This window comes from Coturnix japonica, chromosome 5 (assembly GCF_054131305.1).
Source record: "Coturnix japonica strain WE chromosome 5, WE-NBRP24, whole genome shotgun sequence".
Classification (NCBI taxonomy): domain Eukaryota; kingdom Metazoa; phylum Chordata; class Aves; order Galliformes; family Phasianidae; genus Coturnix; species Coturnix japonica.
Window position 1 is genome coordinate 33,678,336 of NC_140667.1, and position 17,202 is coordinate 33,695,537.

General features: G+C 36.3%; 1 protein-coding gene across 1 annotated transcript in view; it reads left to right on the forward strand.

Annotated features, from left to right (window-relative positions):
• Positions 1-17,202, forward strand: part of ARHGAP5 (Rho GTPase activating protein 5) — a 46,007-nt gene that overhangs the window by 8,197 nt on the left and 20,608 nt on the right. Inside the window, exons 2-3 of the mRNA XM_015864969.3 lie at positions 1,864-5,760; positions 15,967-16,114. Of these exons, the coding sequence (XP_015720455.1) occupies positions 2,038-5,760; positions 15,967-16,114 (3,871 nt within the window). The 5' untranslated portion in view covers positions 1,864-2,037. The remainder of the gene's footprint in view (positions 1-1,863; positions 5,761-15,966; positions 16,115-17,202) is intronic.

The following is a 17,202-nucleotide window of genomic DNA, read 5'->3' on the forward strand; positions in this document are numbered from 1 at the left end:
CTTCATATGTTCTAACGTTTGTGAACTCAAAATGTTCATATGGTATCTCCTGTGCTTCAGTCCATGCCTGTTACCTCTTCTTTCAGTCACTATTAGTGGAAGGAATCTGTCTCTGCATTCATTATACCTTCCCTCCAGATATTTATATACATTGATGAGATCCCTCCAGGTTAAACAGTTTTAACCTTTCCTTATGTGAGAGAATGAGATAATGTTTTAATCCCCTAACAAGCGTGGTGACCCTTCACTGCACAATCTACATTGTGTCCGTATCTTTTTTATTGTATGGACGCAGTACACCAGGTATGGTCTGTCTCATCAGTACTGAAGTAGATTGGAAAAACCAACTCTTTTGACACACTTGTGACTCTTCCTAATGTAGCCTAAGCTACCATTAGCTTTCTTTGCCACAAGGCCACAGTACTAACTCCTGATAACTTGCTGCCCACTGGGATTCTGAAGTTTGCATCTGTGAAGCTACTTTCCATATGGTTAGCTTCCAGCATATATTGATATAAGCAGTTGTTCTTCTCCAGGTGCTAAAATTTGCACTTCTCCTTGTTGAACTGCAAGGGTTCCTGCCAGGCTTTCTCCAATAAGTCTCTCTGTAAAGCAGTGTAAACTTGTGATGTATCAGCCTTTCTTCCCAGTTTTGTATGGTCTGCAAACTTACTGAGTACTCAGTGACCCATCACTGAAATCATTATGGGAGATGTTGAACGTTACTGGACTCAGTATTAACTCCTGGGGTACTCCTCCAGTTTGTGGACTTCAGTTAGGCTTGACATTCACAATGGCAACCTGCTGGGTGTGGCCACTCAGCCTTCTTTTGTTTGTGCTGTTTTCTGCATAGTGCAATTGTTTCTAAAATAGTAAATATCTTTCCATTTGCAGTACATACACAAGCAATATCTTCTGATTAATAACTGATAGTGCAACTCATTATACAGGATGACAGTTTCAGTAAAACCACTGGATCCTTGTAATAATTCTATGGGATTTTGTGTGTATTGAGTTTCTATTTACAGTTTTTTTTGTGTTTTTTTTTTTAAATTTATTTTAAAGAGACAGAGGGATATACATTATATTTTTAAAAACTTCAGAATTAACTCTTATATTTCTATGTTAGTATCCGTATATCAGCGTTCACTTTTTTTTTTTTTTCAATAGAATTTAGATTAGAAGCTTCCCCTTAAAAGCAGTTTGCTGTTAGCATACAAGTAAAGTTTACTTTTGCAGGTAGGTGGTAACTGTGTTGCATTGTCAACTTCCTGGTTTCACAGCTTCATACTCAGAACGTTTCTTTTACTGGAAACTGAAAGTGGAATTCATAAACGGACCCAAAGTTAATGTTATTCATGCAAGTAAGCGTGCTATTCAGTGAAGATGTGAGCATAAATGAAAGTATATGTATGTGAATATTTCTCTGGATTTGTTACTGTAACATATTTATGTATAGTGAGAGCCTGCCACCATAAAGCTTGACTTGTCCCTTATCTCAAGTAATAAGGAAAATTCTGATAAAGCAGAAAATGTTGCTTAGTGCCTGTAATTTGTGCAAGAAAAAACTTATTTGTTCTTTTCAGCCATATTCTGATCACTTATTCAAATAGATGATGAACTGTTACTGAACTGTGTCTAAAACCTGTTCATTTTGAAATCTTTGATATAAATAAGATTAACATGAATAAATTGGGAGCTCAAGATCTCATTTAAAGTAGTTGTGAAGCATTCATGTACAGAGAAAATAATTTCGGGGTAAACAAACAGTATTGTTTTTAAAACCTCTTTTTCTCTTGAGGATTACGGAAGGAAATAATCTGCAATCTGTAACTTTTTTTTCCTTTATTTTTTTTCCTTTAGGAAGATGATCCTTCTTCATTCTGAGTGTCTGAACTCTCAACGACAAGCTGAAGCAAGAACAACTGAAAGCTGTTTGTGAAACCTTGGATATACAATTTAACCTAGTAGGAACATTTCCAGAATGAAAACCACATACAGTTACCTTAATAATTGCCAAATAATGAGAGGAAAGTTATGATGGCAAAAAACAAAGAGCCACGTCCCCCATCTTATGCAGTTAGTGTTGTTGGACTGTCTGGAACTGAAAAGGATAAAGGTAATTGTGGAGTTGGGAAATCGTGTTTGTGCAATAGATTCGTTCGTTCGAAAGCAGATGAATATTATCCTGAGCATACCTCTGTGCTTAGCACAATTGACTTTGGAGGAAGAGTTGTTAACAATGATCACTTTTTGTACTGGGGTGACGTAACGCAATGTGGGGAGGATGGAATTGACTGCAGAATTCACGTAATTGAGCAGACTGAGTTCATTGATGATCAGACTTTCTTGCCTCATCGGAGTACAAACTTACAACCGTACATAAAACGTGCAGCTGCCTCCAAACTGCAGTCAGCAGAAAAATTAATGTACATTTGCACAGATCAGCTGGGCTTGGAACAAGATTTTGAGCAAAAACAAATGCCTGAAGGGAAATTAAGCATAGATGGATTTTTGCTGTGCATTGATGTAAGCCAAGGATGCAATAGGAAGTTTGATGATCAACTTAAATTTGTGAATAATCTGTATATTCAGTTATCAAAATCTAAGAAACCCATAATAATAGCAGCAACAAAATGTGATGAATGTGTGGATCATTATCTACGAGAAGTTCAGGCATTTGCTTCTAATAAGAAGAACCTTGTGGTCGTGGAAACATCAGCAAGATTCAATGTCAACGTTGAAACTTGTTTTACTGCCCTTGTACAAATGATGGATAAAACTCGTGGTAAACCTAAAATAATCCCCTACTTGGATGCCTACAAAACTCAAAGACAGCTAGTTGTTACGGCAACAGACAAGTTTGAAAAACTTGTCCAAACTGTGAGAGACTATCATGCTACTTGGAAAACAGTTAGTAACAAACTGAAAAACCACCCTGATTATGAAGAGTACATAAATTTGGAAGGAACAAAAAAGGCCAAAAATACATTTTCAAAACACATAGAGCAGCTTAAACAGGAACACATTAGAAAAAGAAAAGAAGAATACATTAATGCATTGCCAAGAGCTCTTAATACTCTTCTGTCAAATCTAGATGAGATTGAACATTTGAGCTGGTCAGAAGCATTGAAGTTAATAGAGAAAAGGCCTGACTTCCATTCCTGTTTTGTAGTGCTTGAAAAAACACCCTGGGATGAAACAGACCACATAGATAAAGTGAATGACAGAAGGATTCCATTTGACCTTCTCACTACGTTAGAGGCAGAAAAAGTTTATCAAAATCATGTGCAGCATCTTATATCTGAAAAGAGGAGGATTGAAATGAAGGAGAAATTCAAAAAAACTCTTGAGAAAATCCAGTTCATTTCACCTGGACAGCCATGGGAAGAAGTTATATGTTTTGTTATGGAGGATGAGGCGTTCAAATACATCACTGATGCAGATAGTAAGGAAGTGTATGGTAGGCATCAGAGAGAGATTGTTGAAAAAGCCAAAGAGGAGTTTCAGGAAATGCTTTTTGAACATTCAGAGCTATTTTATGACCTGGATCTTAATGCAACACCAAGTTCAGATAAGATGAGTGAAATTCATGCAGTTCTGAGTGAGGAGCCTAGATACAAAGCTTTGCAGAAACTTGCACCTGATAGAGAATCTCTTCTTCTCAAACACATAGGATTTGTTTATCATCCAACTAAAGAAACTTGTCTCAGTGGCCAAAATTGCATGGACATTAAAGTAGAGCAGTTACTTGCCAACAGTCTTCTGCAGTTAGACCATGGCCGTTCAAATTTATACCATGATAGTGCCAACATAGATAAGGTTAATCTTTTCATTTTGGGTAAAGATGGCCTTGCACAAGAGTTAGCAAATGAAATTCGGACACAGTCTACTGATGATGAATATGCGTTAGATGGAAAAATATATGAGCTTGATCTTAGGCCAGTTGATGCAAAATCCCCATACCTGTTGACTCAGTTGTGGACCTCTACCTTCAAACCACATGGTTGTTTTTGTGTGTTTAACTCTATTGAATCACTGAATTTTATTGGGGATTGCATTGCAAAAATAAGAGCTGAAGCATCTCAGATAAGGAGAGACAAATACATGGCTAATCTTCCATTTACACTGATACTGGCTAATCAGAGGGACAGTGTTAGCAAGAATCTACCTATTCTGAGACATCAGGGACAGCAGCTGGCCAACAAATTGCAGTGTCCTTTCGTAGATGTGCCTGCTGGTACATATCCACGCAAATTTAATGAGACCCAAATAAAGCAAGCTCTGAGGGGAGTACTGGAAGCAGTTAAACATCACTTTGATGTTGTGAGTCCTGTTCCCACTATTAAAGATCTGTCAGAAGCTGACTTAAGAATTGTCATGTGTGCTATGTGTGGTGATCCATTCAGTGTAGATCTCATTCTTTCACCCTTCCTTGACTCCCACTCCTGTAGCGCTGCTCAGGCTGGCCAAAACAATTCTGTGATGCTTGATAAAATTATAGGTGAAAAGAGGCGTAGAATACAAATAACTATATTATCATACCATTCTTCAATTGGTGTAAGGAAAGATGAACTTGTTCATGGATACATACTGGTTTACTCTGCAAAGCGGAAGGCGTCCATGGGGATGCTTCGGGCATTTCTTTCTGAAGTTCAGGATACAATTCCTGTCCAATTGGTGGCTGTTACGGATAGCCAGGCAGACTTTTTTGAGAATGAAGCTATCAAGGAGCTCATGACTGAAGGAGAACACATAGCAACAGAGATAACTGCGAAGTTTACAGCTTTATATTCATTATCTCAGTATCATCGTCAAACGGAGGTCTTCACATTATTCTTTAGTGATGTATTAGAGAAGAAAAACATGATTGAAAGTTCCTACATGTCGGACAGCACAAGAGAAACAACACATACAAGTGAGGATGTTTTTTCAAGGTCTCCCAGAGGAAGTTCCCTTGACTATAATTATCCAGATTCAGAGGACGATGCTGAGGGGCCGCCACCATACAGTCCAATTGGTGATGATGTAAGGTTACTCCCAACCCCTAGTGACCGTTCAAAGTACCGATTGGACTTGGAAGGAAATGAGTATCCTATTCACAGTACGCCACTCAATTGTCATGACCATGAACGCAACCATAAAGTGCCTCCTCCAATAAAACCGAAACCCCTTGTTCCAAGGACAAATGTGAAAAAACTGGATCCTAACCTTCTGAAAACAATAGAGGCAGGTATTGGTAAAAACCCAAGGAAACAACCTTCTCGAGTGCCTGTAGCACCACCAGAAGATGTAGACCAGTCTGACAATTATGCTGAGCCTATTGATACCGTTTTCAAACCTAAAGGCTATGCAGATGATATCTACGCAGTTCCGGATGATAGTCAGAACCGTGTTATTAAAGTTCGAAACTCAATGCCTATAAATGCCCAGGGTGATGAAGAAAATGGGTTTTCTGAGAGAATATCTAAAAGTCATGGGGAAAGAAGGCCTTCAAAGTACAAATATAAGTCTAAGACATTGTTCAGCAAAGCTAAGTCTTACTATAGGAGAACGCATTCAGATGCAAGTGATGATGAGGCTTTTACCACCTCTAAAACTAAAAGAAAAGGCAGGCATCGTGGTAGTGAAGAAGACCCACTTCTGTCACCTGTTGAAACATGGAAGGGCGGCATAGATAACCCTGCTATTACATCAGATCAAGAATTGGATGAAAAGAAAATAAAAAAGAAAACTCAAAAAGTGAAAGAAGATAAGAAGGTAAGTCAGTTATTTGCAATGTGAACCACATGTGTTTATGTATACGTTATTGGCTTTTTTACACATCTAATGTATTATAAGGAAGGAGAAATAAAAATATGTGCGATTCTTTATTTTGAAAAATATACTGTAAAATTATTAAGTAGCGTTATTTCATTTTGTCCAAGGTTTCTCCAGCAGACCTGGGGAATGAGATGGGTTGTCTGCCTAATCAGTTGTTTGACAAGTTTTAGTCCTTTTTTCATATCTGTATGTACCCGTGCAGTTTCATTTCCTTCACGTACACGTTAGTGAAGGCAGAATTTAATCTACAAATCCTTCCTTGTTAATCTGTTAAAAAAAAAAACAAAAAACAAACAACAAAACAAAACCTACTTTATGAATACAGGGGTAGAACTGGTTCTTTCAGTTCTTGCAGTTCTTGCTGTCGGAATGAAGTTAAGGGCTGGGGAATGAAAGGAGTGGTTTCTTTTTCACTCTCAGTTGTTTGCTGGGAATGTGGAACTCTTTCTAAAAGCCTGGAAAAAAAAAATTTTATAGTGGTTTTACTGACCACTGAGTTTTCCTAGTGTGTGCAAACAAGTAATCAACCTGTACAATTTTCTGTTAAAATAAAAAGAACAAAATGCCCACCTAGTGTAAGTTTGTAAATAACTGGTATAAAAATGTGTATTCTATTTCACTTTTTTTTTTTTTTTTTTTTTTTTTTTTTTTTTAAGGATTATGTTCAGGTTGTGTTATGATTTTAGGTACTGAATTTATATTCCTTGTAGGTTAGATTATAATTTTAGGCAAGCATGGTCTAGCAAGTGGTTTCTGTTTAACATTACATTGGTCAGTTAAATATATTCCTTTCTTTGGTCAAAAATAGGACCTTGTTCTCAATATTGTCCTTGATAGAGTTTTTTGGATGTTCCTACTAGCTTATATCTGACTACCGGAATAGCATATAGAAACAGAAGTTTAGTTCAAATAGAATGTGGAGTTAAACTTTGCTAATTGTTTAAGTCCTGAATTGCTCTTACTATGCAGATTTGAATTATGTGATTTGAATCACACACGACTTAAAGGGTACTGTATTTTTTTTAAGGCTTCCTAATGAGCGTAAATGTTATTGTCTTATGACTACAAAATCATATGGTTAAAAATACTTTGAAGATACTTTTTTAAAGTGGAAACAATTTTTTTAAAAATGAAGCAATTATATACTTCTGATTTAAGTTACCTTATTCCATAGAAATTTAAATACAGTGTTCATACTGCTGTCTCAGCTGTGTTGAGAGAAAGTTCCTTCGAGGTGGATATTTATGTTGAAGCTGTGTAGACTGGATGTTATAAGATCTTCCCTTCCTCTCATTGTGTCAGCAGCTCCCCTGCTGTCTTTACCAAGGCCTCTGCTGTTGCTTTAGCCTGTTGAGGAGCAGATGTAGGCAGAAGTTTCTGATTGTTGTAACTTTCTTTGCAGTGGCTAAGACTACTACAAGGGTAGTTTCAAGTTTTCCGTAGCTTTCCTCTTGCTTTTTTTCTGAATCTGAAATTTATGGTCCAGGGCTGTTGCTCTCATGTCTAATAGCAGAAGTAGAAATACTTGGAATGATGGAGAAAGCAAATTTATCTTGTGAGGTAAAATGCTCATAAGTATTCAGAAAGTCTTAAGAATGTTGGATGCCTAGTTCTTTTAGTAGGTATTGGGGGGTTTTTGTGTATGTTGTGTTGTTTTGGATTATGTGGAAATTCAAACTGAAGTTCATGTTGTAAGTCACTTCAGTTTGTAAGATATACTCCTTTGAATTTCTTTAAGTGTAGTTTCTTCCTTTTTTTTCTTTTTTTTCTGTAAGAGATGCATGGTTTTATTTATTTTGTAGTTTACAGTGTTTAACAACTTAGTACTACTTCTGAAATATTTCTTAAAGCTCATACTGATAACTTTTTCTACACTATTCAACTGTATGCACTGGTAACATAAGTTGAAGTGTAGCTATTTTTGCTATAACCTTAGTTAGACTAAAATGTAAACTTTCATAAAATGAATTAGTTTCAGTTCAAAACTAAAACTCAACCAGTTAAGTCTGCGGTCCTCATTGTCAGAGATTACATCTGCAGGGATAGGAAGGAGGAAAGGAGTTTTGGCAAACAATAGGGAAAGCAACTAGTGTTTTTCCAGCCTTAGTTCTATTCTGAAACCTTATACCACAGAGTAACCTGAGTTGGTGAGGGGATGCGGTGATTATGAAGCCCAAGTATTGGCTTCATAATGGTAGGACCATCCAAAATCCAAGTGCTATGTTTGAGAGAGTTATCCAAATGCTCCTTGAACTCTGTCAGCTTTGGGCTGTGTCCAGTTGCCCTGGGGATTCTGTTCCATCCCTGACCACTTGCTCGAATAGAGTGTTTTCCTAACACCCATCTTGACCCTCTTCTGATGCAGCTCCATGCCATTCCTTCAGGCACTGTCACCAGAGAGCAGAGCTCAATGCAGGCCCTCCGTTCCCTGTGAGGAGCTGTAGGCCACCATGAGGCCTCCCCTCAGCATCCTTTGCTCTGCACTGAACAAACCAAGAGACCTCAGCTGCTTCTCATTGGTTTTGCCCTTTAGACCCTTGATCATCTTTGTAGCCTTCCTTTGTACAGTCTCTAATAGTTCTATGTCCTCCTTACCTTTTGGGTCTGAAAGCTGTGTGTGGTGCTTGAGATAAGGCTGCACAGTGCAGAGCAGAGTAAAGCAATCCCTTACCTGGTGACAGTGCTGGGTCTGGTACCTCCCAGGGTACAGTTGGCCCTTGGCACTGCTGTGGCACACTGATGGTTCAGATTCAGTTATTGTCAGTCAGTCCCCAGATCTTTTCTGCAGGGCTGGCTCTTATCCTGTCTTTACAGCTAGCCCCAGTCTGACTTATACAGCTAGGGTTGCTGTGTCCCAAGTACAGAGTCTGGCACTTGTTGCATTTGTACCAAACTTAAAACATTTATTCTGAACACTTGAGATGTTATCGAGGATAGACATAAATATTCGATATTGCTATACTTATTTCTGTTTGGAAACATAAATTAGAATGTTTTACTTTGGGAAGTATCATGATGACAGATCAGTGGCAAGCAGATAACGTTACTTGCAATATCCTCTAGCACTGCTTGTTACCAAAGGAAAGTAAAGCTTTTAAAACAGAGACCAGTAAAACTGAGCGTACTTTAGTCTGAATTTTTGGTCTGTCTGTGAAACACTTGTGTTCTCAGATCTTATTTCTTTATGCTAGTGGTCAGAACCGGAGGAACCATCCCTGAGCTTTATTTTCAGTTACTGTTGAAATAATCCATCAGAAGACTTTTTCCCCTCATTGTCACTGTTTTTGTAGAACTCCAGAACTTCTGTCATCTTTCTGTTGATGAGGAACCCTTTTGCAATTTTTAGTTTTCACCTTTTCTTGTGGTAACCTGATTTTTTTTTTTTTTCCTTTTGTGATCCTTTGCCTGCAAACATGTAAGCAAGAATGTTGTTGCTTTTTACTTCTTGACCTGAGTTTTAGAAGATGAAGTTTTGTAATTCCTCTGAGCTTATATTTTTGAATAAGGATGACTAAAACAGTATGTAGTATTGCAAATACTGTTGTATTTGTCGAGTAGCACCCACTCTTTCCTGCAGTTACTGCTACTTTAATACACTTAGGCCTATTCCTGTCCTCCAACTACTGTATTTCTAGTACATAGTAAAGATGGTAGTTTTCCAGTGCATGATTTTTCTACTGGACTATGACTTTTACTTAATATTGTCCTGTTTCTGTTACTGTATTTGTCACAGTTCTTTCATATCACACCGAATCTATTACTAGATTCCAGGTTGGTAAAACTACCCTTTAACTGTGTTTTCTTTGCCTCAAGAAAAGTGAGTGTATTTTCAGTGGAGAAGGTAGGATCAGTCTATTGTAATCTGATTTATGATAAAATCACCTTCATCCCATTTTATTACATATTAGAGTTATTACAGTGACTCTAAACATTCTGCAAATAATTGTTCTGTAGCCTTGTGTGTATTACTAACAAGCAGTCTGTTAACCTTTCTCTGGTTGAGAGATGAAGAATGAGGACTGGTTTTCAGAGTCAAAGCACCTTTTAGCCAGGTTGATGTGGAGTTGTGTCTGCACCTCATGCGTGAGGTAATGCTGTGCTTGAAAGTAAGCTTCCAGGTGTATGCAGTTTTTTATGCAGCTTTGCCTTGATTGTTTTTTACCTTGACTGGTGAGACCTCTCCAGCTGAGATGTGTATCTGTACTCATTCATCTCTTCAAATAGCACAAGTAGGAACTTCAAGCATATGCTTACCTCAATTAAAACACTCTAATATTGAGGTGTGGTATTGCGTGTTGATCTGCACCAGTCTCTTGAGAAGCAGCAGTCTTGCAGGTCATATACTAAAGTGTATGTTCAGTTCAACTCCATCAGTTTGGAGGTACGGAACAACGCATTGATAAAGCGGAAGATTTCAAGACCCGAAAGAGAAGTGAGCATCTCTGGATGCTATGAGAAACCTTCCTGCTTTTCAGGCATAAGGAACTTCTTCATATGCACTATAATTCCAAACTGCAGTAGTTGGGAAGTTTATACATTGATACCAAATATGTAAGGCCCAAACCTCTGTGTGTTTTTTAAAATATATCAATTTATCAACATTAAGTAATAACATGTAGGTAATAATTATTTGTCAATTAAATCATTTAAATCAATTAGGGGATTCTAGTCTTAATTTAGTACTTCTAATTTCAGGCAGGAAGCCTTTCTGGTATGGAAACCTGTAGCTGTGTGATGCAGTTAATACCCTTATTATTTATCCTTACTGAGAAATGAATGTGTTTTAAAAATTCACCCATCTTGTTGAGCGCTCTTACCTTTGTGAACCCTCTGAAATTTGGCATCTAATTTAGGCTGCATTCTTTTTCCCTCTCATGAAGTGCATTTATTTTGTGGGTTTGTTTTTTTTCTCCTCCATGGTGTATCAGGAACAGCATATATCCTGAGTACGTTTCTGTGAACAGAAGGACAAATTCTAATCTTGAAATTCTGCAGGTTTCTTCCCTTGTTACTTTGCAACTAATATTTGCAAATATTAAGTTTTCACCAAATAGTAATTTTGTAAATGTAGGAGCATAACTAGTATGAGTAGATTTCACTTTATCCTATGGATCAAATTATTTGAAGCTCTTCTGAAAACAAATCCCAACTACAGAAATCTTGTAAACAATAGGAAATGAATGAACTACATTTTATTTATTTTTATTATATATATGTACATATTTATTTTTTTTTTACCTGAAGTTTCCAGTTGTATTGATCAACCAAATTTGAAAAACAGCACTTCAAAACACTATGTGTTCTAAGCTTGTTTACAAGTAGTGTTGAACAGAGAGGAGTGTGTGTTACCTTCTGTTTCACGTTATGCTGATTGTAAGATGCCTTTTTATATTCATCTGAAAACTTGTTGTGGTGTAGTGGAATTTCAACAAGAAAAGTTCAACAGCATCTGCATGAGGTTGCACCTATCTTATTCTGGTGATACACAGGTTTAACATCTATGTACCAGGTTTAAACTTGTTAGTTCTCATTGTAATAATTTCAGAAATATATGGAATTTTGTGTTGAAACTGTTACTGAAAAGTGACAGAAAATACATAGCCTATATATCATGATGTTGTGATGTGGAATACCAGTAGCCAAAAATCATAAAACCATGGCATGGTCTCAGTAAGACTGTGATAAACTTGAGACCAATAGCAAAAATTTAAGTTGATCTTCTCAACTGTTTTGGTATAAATTCAGTGGTTGATTTAGCAAACTTCAAACTGGAATGTGTAATGAACTATTGATTTCATTTTTTGCCTCTAGAAAAGAAGATCCAAGTCTCTACTTCCAGTTTTAATCTGTTCAAATGTACCACTCTTAAAATGCATGTTTGGAGCTTTATGTCTTTTAAAGCTTGTGTATATTAAAACTCAGTATTACAAGCTTAACTAAAAAATGGCAAAAGGCATGAGTAGGAGAAAGGGCATGTTAAAAGCCTGTCATCTGCATTATACGTGCTTTGAAGAGCTTGCTGTGAATTAGAAATTGCTAGTACTTTGTTAAGCCTATAAGATGAATGCTGCTTGTGGTACCTGGTTTCATGAACTATTCTAATAGTTTTGAAAAAACTGACTCTGCCCACTATGACTTCAGGGCTGACTGCAAATGAAGCAGGCAGAAAATTTCCCTGCTATTAAAAGTAGTAGTGTAGTGTGTGGGAGGTAGAGGAAAGGTGGCTGAATTTCCACTTGGATTAACAAAGGATGCTGGGATTCTGGTGGGAAGGGAAAAAAAAAGGATAGTCCTGCTTGGGCAGAGAGGACTAGCTGCAGTAAATAGCCCTTCAGCAGAAGGAGTTTGATGGATAGATTTGGGCAGCTCGTTGCAGTACATTGTACTTTAAAGATTCACATTTGGCTGATACCTCAGACTAGTTGCACTGGAAGATGAGAATACTGAGCTGGTTCTCTGGAACTTACTGTCAAGAGAATTAATCCTGAGTATATTTTAAACTTATGTTTTAATTTTTTAATGCTCGTTTATAACAGTAATTCTAACTTGGACATTGAGAATTGGGTGCTGTGTAGTGCTAGAATAAACATTTTCATGTTCAGCTTGTCTTCTGTTGGGAGGACTTCAAGTAATCTTTTGGAATAGGCTTGTTTCTGTGATTAAACTACTGTAATTAAAGCAGTATTGTCCTTACATTGTTTTGGTGTCAGCAACCCAAGGAAAGTTTGGGGCTCCTGGAGTTGGACTACTTTCTTGCAGAAATAAAAGGGTCTGCTTGGGGTTTGGCCTTAACTTTTGTTAGGGAGTGAACTGTGCAGTCTTGGTAGGCCGTTGGCAGGCAGCAAATGATAGAACTCATGATGGAGATGGTGTAAAACTCATATATAAATAAATTATAAAAAAACAAATTTACATAAAACCAGAGGATTTTTGCTTTATGGTGTTAGGCTTCTGTGGTACTTTAGTTATCAACATTAAGCAGTGGCATATGAAATAACTGAGGTTTTTGCTAGGATTAGCTTAGCAGCTTTTTGCTGGTGCTTGTCTTCTCTGACTTGGTACTTGGTTGTTCTTTTTTATTATGATTTCAGAGAAGCGTGCAAAGCAGTCTGACCATACCTACCATAGTGCTCACTGCATGCAGTGTTTGGCAGCTGCTGAGCTGTGGTGGGGGATGCCTTTGACTGAAATACTTGTTGAACTAAAAGTGAATGACAAAAGTGTTCGAAATGATTCAAGTGTTCTAGGGTGTTTAACTTCCAGAGTAGTTTAATCTTTATGTATTTTTGTTCTAATGCTCTTACATTTGAAAACTTTTAGAAATTGATTTTACACAGAAAAAGTATATGCTAGTGAGTGTCTGATATAACAGTTTTGTGATAAGATTGGTGGATCAGAAAAGCTGACTACTTTTACCTCAGAGTTGGGAAAAGGGTAAAATGAATTTTTAATAAAGCTAGAAATAAAACTAAGAAATTGTGGAAATATGACCTCTTTGTTTTTGAAGTCATTTGGAAAGATTAACAAAAGTGAAGCCTTTGGCACAATAATGTGTCTTTCTATTGAGAAGTTCCTTACTTAATGACACTAGTCATGCAACTTATGGGAAGTGTGAACGCCTCAAATAATGAAATAACTGATGTTTTATTACTTTAAAGTTGTGTTATTAATTTGCAGCTTTATTATTGTGGAGATTGTGTAGAATGTGCTATTTGCAGAATGATTTCATTTGGAGATTTTTGCCTGCTCACTGCATCAAAAGGTGGGGAAATTATGAAAGAGATACTGTAATATATATTTGACAGTATAGAGAGGAAATTGATGTGTAATGGGAATAAGATGATAAAATTGCTATTTTAACTTTACTGGTGTCTTACAAAATCTTAATTTCATGTTTATGCAATGGACCTAAATCAAATGCTTTCTCTACTCTCTATTTTTGGATCAGCTTGAAAAGCATTTCTGGTTATGGCTTTCTTTTTTCCTTCATTCTTTGCTCTAATTTTGTTTAAATTCTTGGGAAAATCTTAGTTTCTTATTTCATTAGCCAGATTCTGCTATAATACAATTTATTAGTTATGTTAATATTACATCTTTATCAAAGTGACATCCTGTTTCTTGCTGCTGTGTCTGAAGCATATAGTCTGAGTGGTCTTATGCTGTTTGCTCTAAGATGGCATTGGTTTGTGCTGAACACTTTGAGAGAAAATTAATTTTAATTATTATTTGCTTGCTTCATTGTGTTAAAGCAAGCATCCCTAAAATGAGCTACCATTCAGCATTTGACACTGGTGTTCACCGAGTTTTACACGTTCCTTACACATAGCTTCAGCTTGGGCCTTTCAGTTTTTTCTTATCAGTACTGTCTGTGTTTGTTGCCTAAGTAAATAAGATTTTTCCACTAAGGAGAAAGTGGGCAATGAACTGGGGTGAGTGCTGGAGACTTGAAAACAGGGAACTGTGGTGGAGGGAAGATAAGGCTGTTTCTAACCTGAGTGCACAAACTGGAAGAACCAATGATGTCTTATCCAAGATAAATCAAAGTTAGTTGAGGAGTTCACAGTTTGAAAGAATAGTTTCAGATGTCTCCTTTAACCACAGAAGCTTATCCTAAATTTTTTTTTCCCCAGTATATTTATATTATTTTCATTTAAAAAGTAAAAATTACAATTAATATAAAACTTTGTGAGGAGAACATTGCTGGTGGGCAATTTCTTTCTTTCTAATGCTTTGAAGTATTTGCTAATGTATGTCCCTTTCTTTTAAGTTATGAATGTTGAACCTTTTATAGATATTCAAAATTTGAAAGGTGTAAACCCTGTCTTTTATTAGCTGTTACTGTGATCAATAACAGGCAGCCTAATGCCAGTTTCATCAGGCAGAAATTGTCCTTGAAACATTCCTCTAATTGTTGATTAGGCTGTTGAAAAGTTTGGATTAACAGATCTCATTATCAGTTGTTGGAGAAGTTCCACAGTGCTGCAGGGTGATGGCTGGAGAAACGTGGTTTCCATCTTCCCTCATAGAGTTGTACTTCAATTTGATACCTCCCAGTGAGCAAGTCAGTGATGAACATGCACTTTTCTACCTTGAAGTTCTAGGTAGTCTTTAACATCTTAGTAAATGAATTTGATGGAATAGAAGTCCAGTGGTTTTGCAGAAGAGGGGAGATTTGAGTTTTGTAAGTGTTAAACCTAGAAACAGAATGGTGGTGTATTTTATGTCACTAGTTACATGAGATACAGTCTTACTGTAAGTTGTAACACACTGGAAACTTTGTTACTAAATTTAAATCTTGATTAGTATTACCTGTTATGTGAAGAAAAAGAAAATGCTTAAGTCAGAGCTTTTCTATGAAAGCATAGCTGCTTTTTACCACTGTTTTTGCTGTGCATAAACTTCTAAAATAGAATGCTAGAGATGATGATGATATTAATTCAGTTCTCATGTAGTACAGCCACTTTTATGTGATAATCTCTGAATATCTGTTCATGTTTCATTTCTGAGTGTTATATGATATTGTATAATACTCTGGATAATTAAAAGTGGATTTGTTAGTTAAATTGTGAAAAGTTCCTTCAACAGGAGGTTGCAGGGGCTCTAGAGAAAGCAGGCAACAAATCTTGATTCTCTTGATCATATTTGTAATACGTTTGGTTGAGAGCAAACCTCCTTTTCAGAAAAAAATGTGTGCTTTTAGTGGTACCTCACTGCAACAGTCATGTTTGTGCTGGTGCCTGAAACTCTTACTCTGTGATTTATTTTTACATATTCTGTGACATTAGCCTTTTAAAATAGTTGCGATATTAAGATTATATACTACCTTTGAAAGACATATGGAGGACATTCTCTGGTGATAGGAAACATTAGACTGCTGTGATCAATTTGTATTTAATGTAGATTCCTTTGTGAGTCATGCTGGAAGTTATTATGTATGATGCAAAGATGACTAAGTGTTTTAGAAATGATCAGAGTGCTGCTTATCTGGTGTCTGCTGCTTTAAAAGTACTTTTGTTTTTACTCAGTTTGCTGTAGAGGTATTTTTATGTCTGATAGATGTGTGATTCTGTGCTTAAGTTAGTTATAATGTTACTTGAATATTACTTAAATAATTATTACTTAAATAACTCTGTTTTATTGTAGCAAAAAAAGAAAGTTAAGACATTCAATCCTCCAATCCGTAGAAACTGGGAAAGTAATTACTTTGGAATGCCCCTACAAGACCTGGTTACATCTGAGAAACCCATACCTCTGTTTGTTGAAAAATGTGTGCAATTCATTGAAGATACAGGTAAGTTAGGAAAATTATTGCAGGAAAACTATCCCACATGCAGATTAAGTAGTGCCTCTCATTTTCTGTTTTAAAACACTCTTTGGAATTTTATGCCCTGAATAAATAACTTTATTATGGGAAAAGCATATTATAAAAATAGGTTGCGTTCTCTAAATTGTATGTTTAACAAGTAATTTTTCTTTATTTACACTAATATTTCCATTGTTATATACCAACGTTTGACATTTGTTTCCTTTAATAAGGAGAAAAAACTTAATTTTCTAATTTCAAATTAATTTTAATCCACTGTATTTTATGTAACATATTAAGAAGCTCTGAAATCCACTTTCAGATATTTCATATGGTTTAATTTGTCAGCTCTTTTTTTTCCCCTTCTTCTTTTTTTTTCTCCTGATAATCCTGGACACGTGTTTTAACTTGTTGTAGAGAAAAATCTCTTTTCTGAATATTATATTTTAAAATATTCTTTGTTAAAAGTACCAAATGATTCATTTAATTTACGGATTTCCTACTTGTTGTACAATATTAATGTGTGTTTTCACTAAGGTGTGATTTCATGGTATGGTTTTCATCTGTTTTTTCTACCTGACTTTCTAGTCATGAGTTTTGAGCCCTGTCTGGCTTTCAGCTGCTTTACTGTGTGGTCGTAAGGGAAATAGAATGATCATTCTGGTCCAGATGAAGACTTCATTTTGGATAGGGGAGTTATTTTGAGGTTTGGTTGGATTGGATTTGGTTGGATTTTGTGGATTATTTTTTTGTTGTTTAGCTTTTAAAGATGGAGAACATAACTTTTTGCATTGTGTGAAGCTGTGCAGCTCTTCCTTGCTCTGAAGTTGCATTAAATGCAGAATAAGACGTAGATAAAATGTGGATAAGAGCAGAATTTCCTCCCTTTTGGTTTCACTTTCCTCACCTCACCCAGGAAAATAATGGGAGAAGAGAAAGAAGAGCAAGGGGTAATAGAGTGGTATAGATCATTTAATATTTCTTTTGTGATTGCTTGTGCTTTGTGTGTGTGATTGTGAAGACAGTAGCTGACCTGCTGTTTCTGCTAATAATTTCCTAAAAATGGAACAAAACCT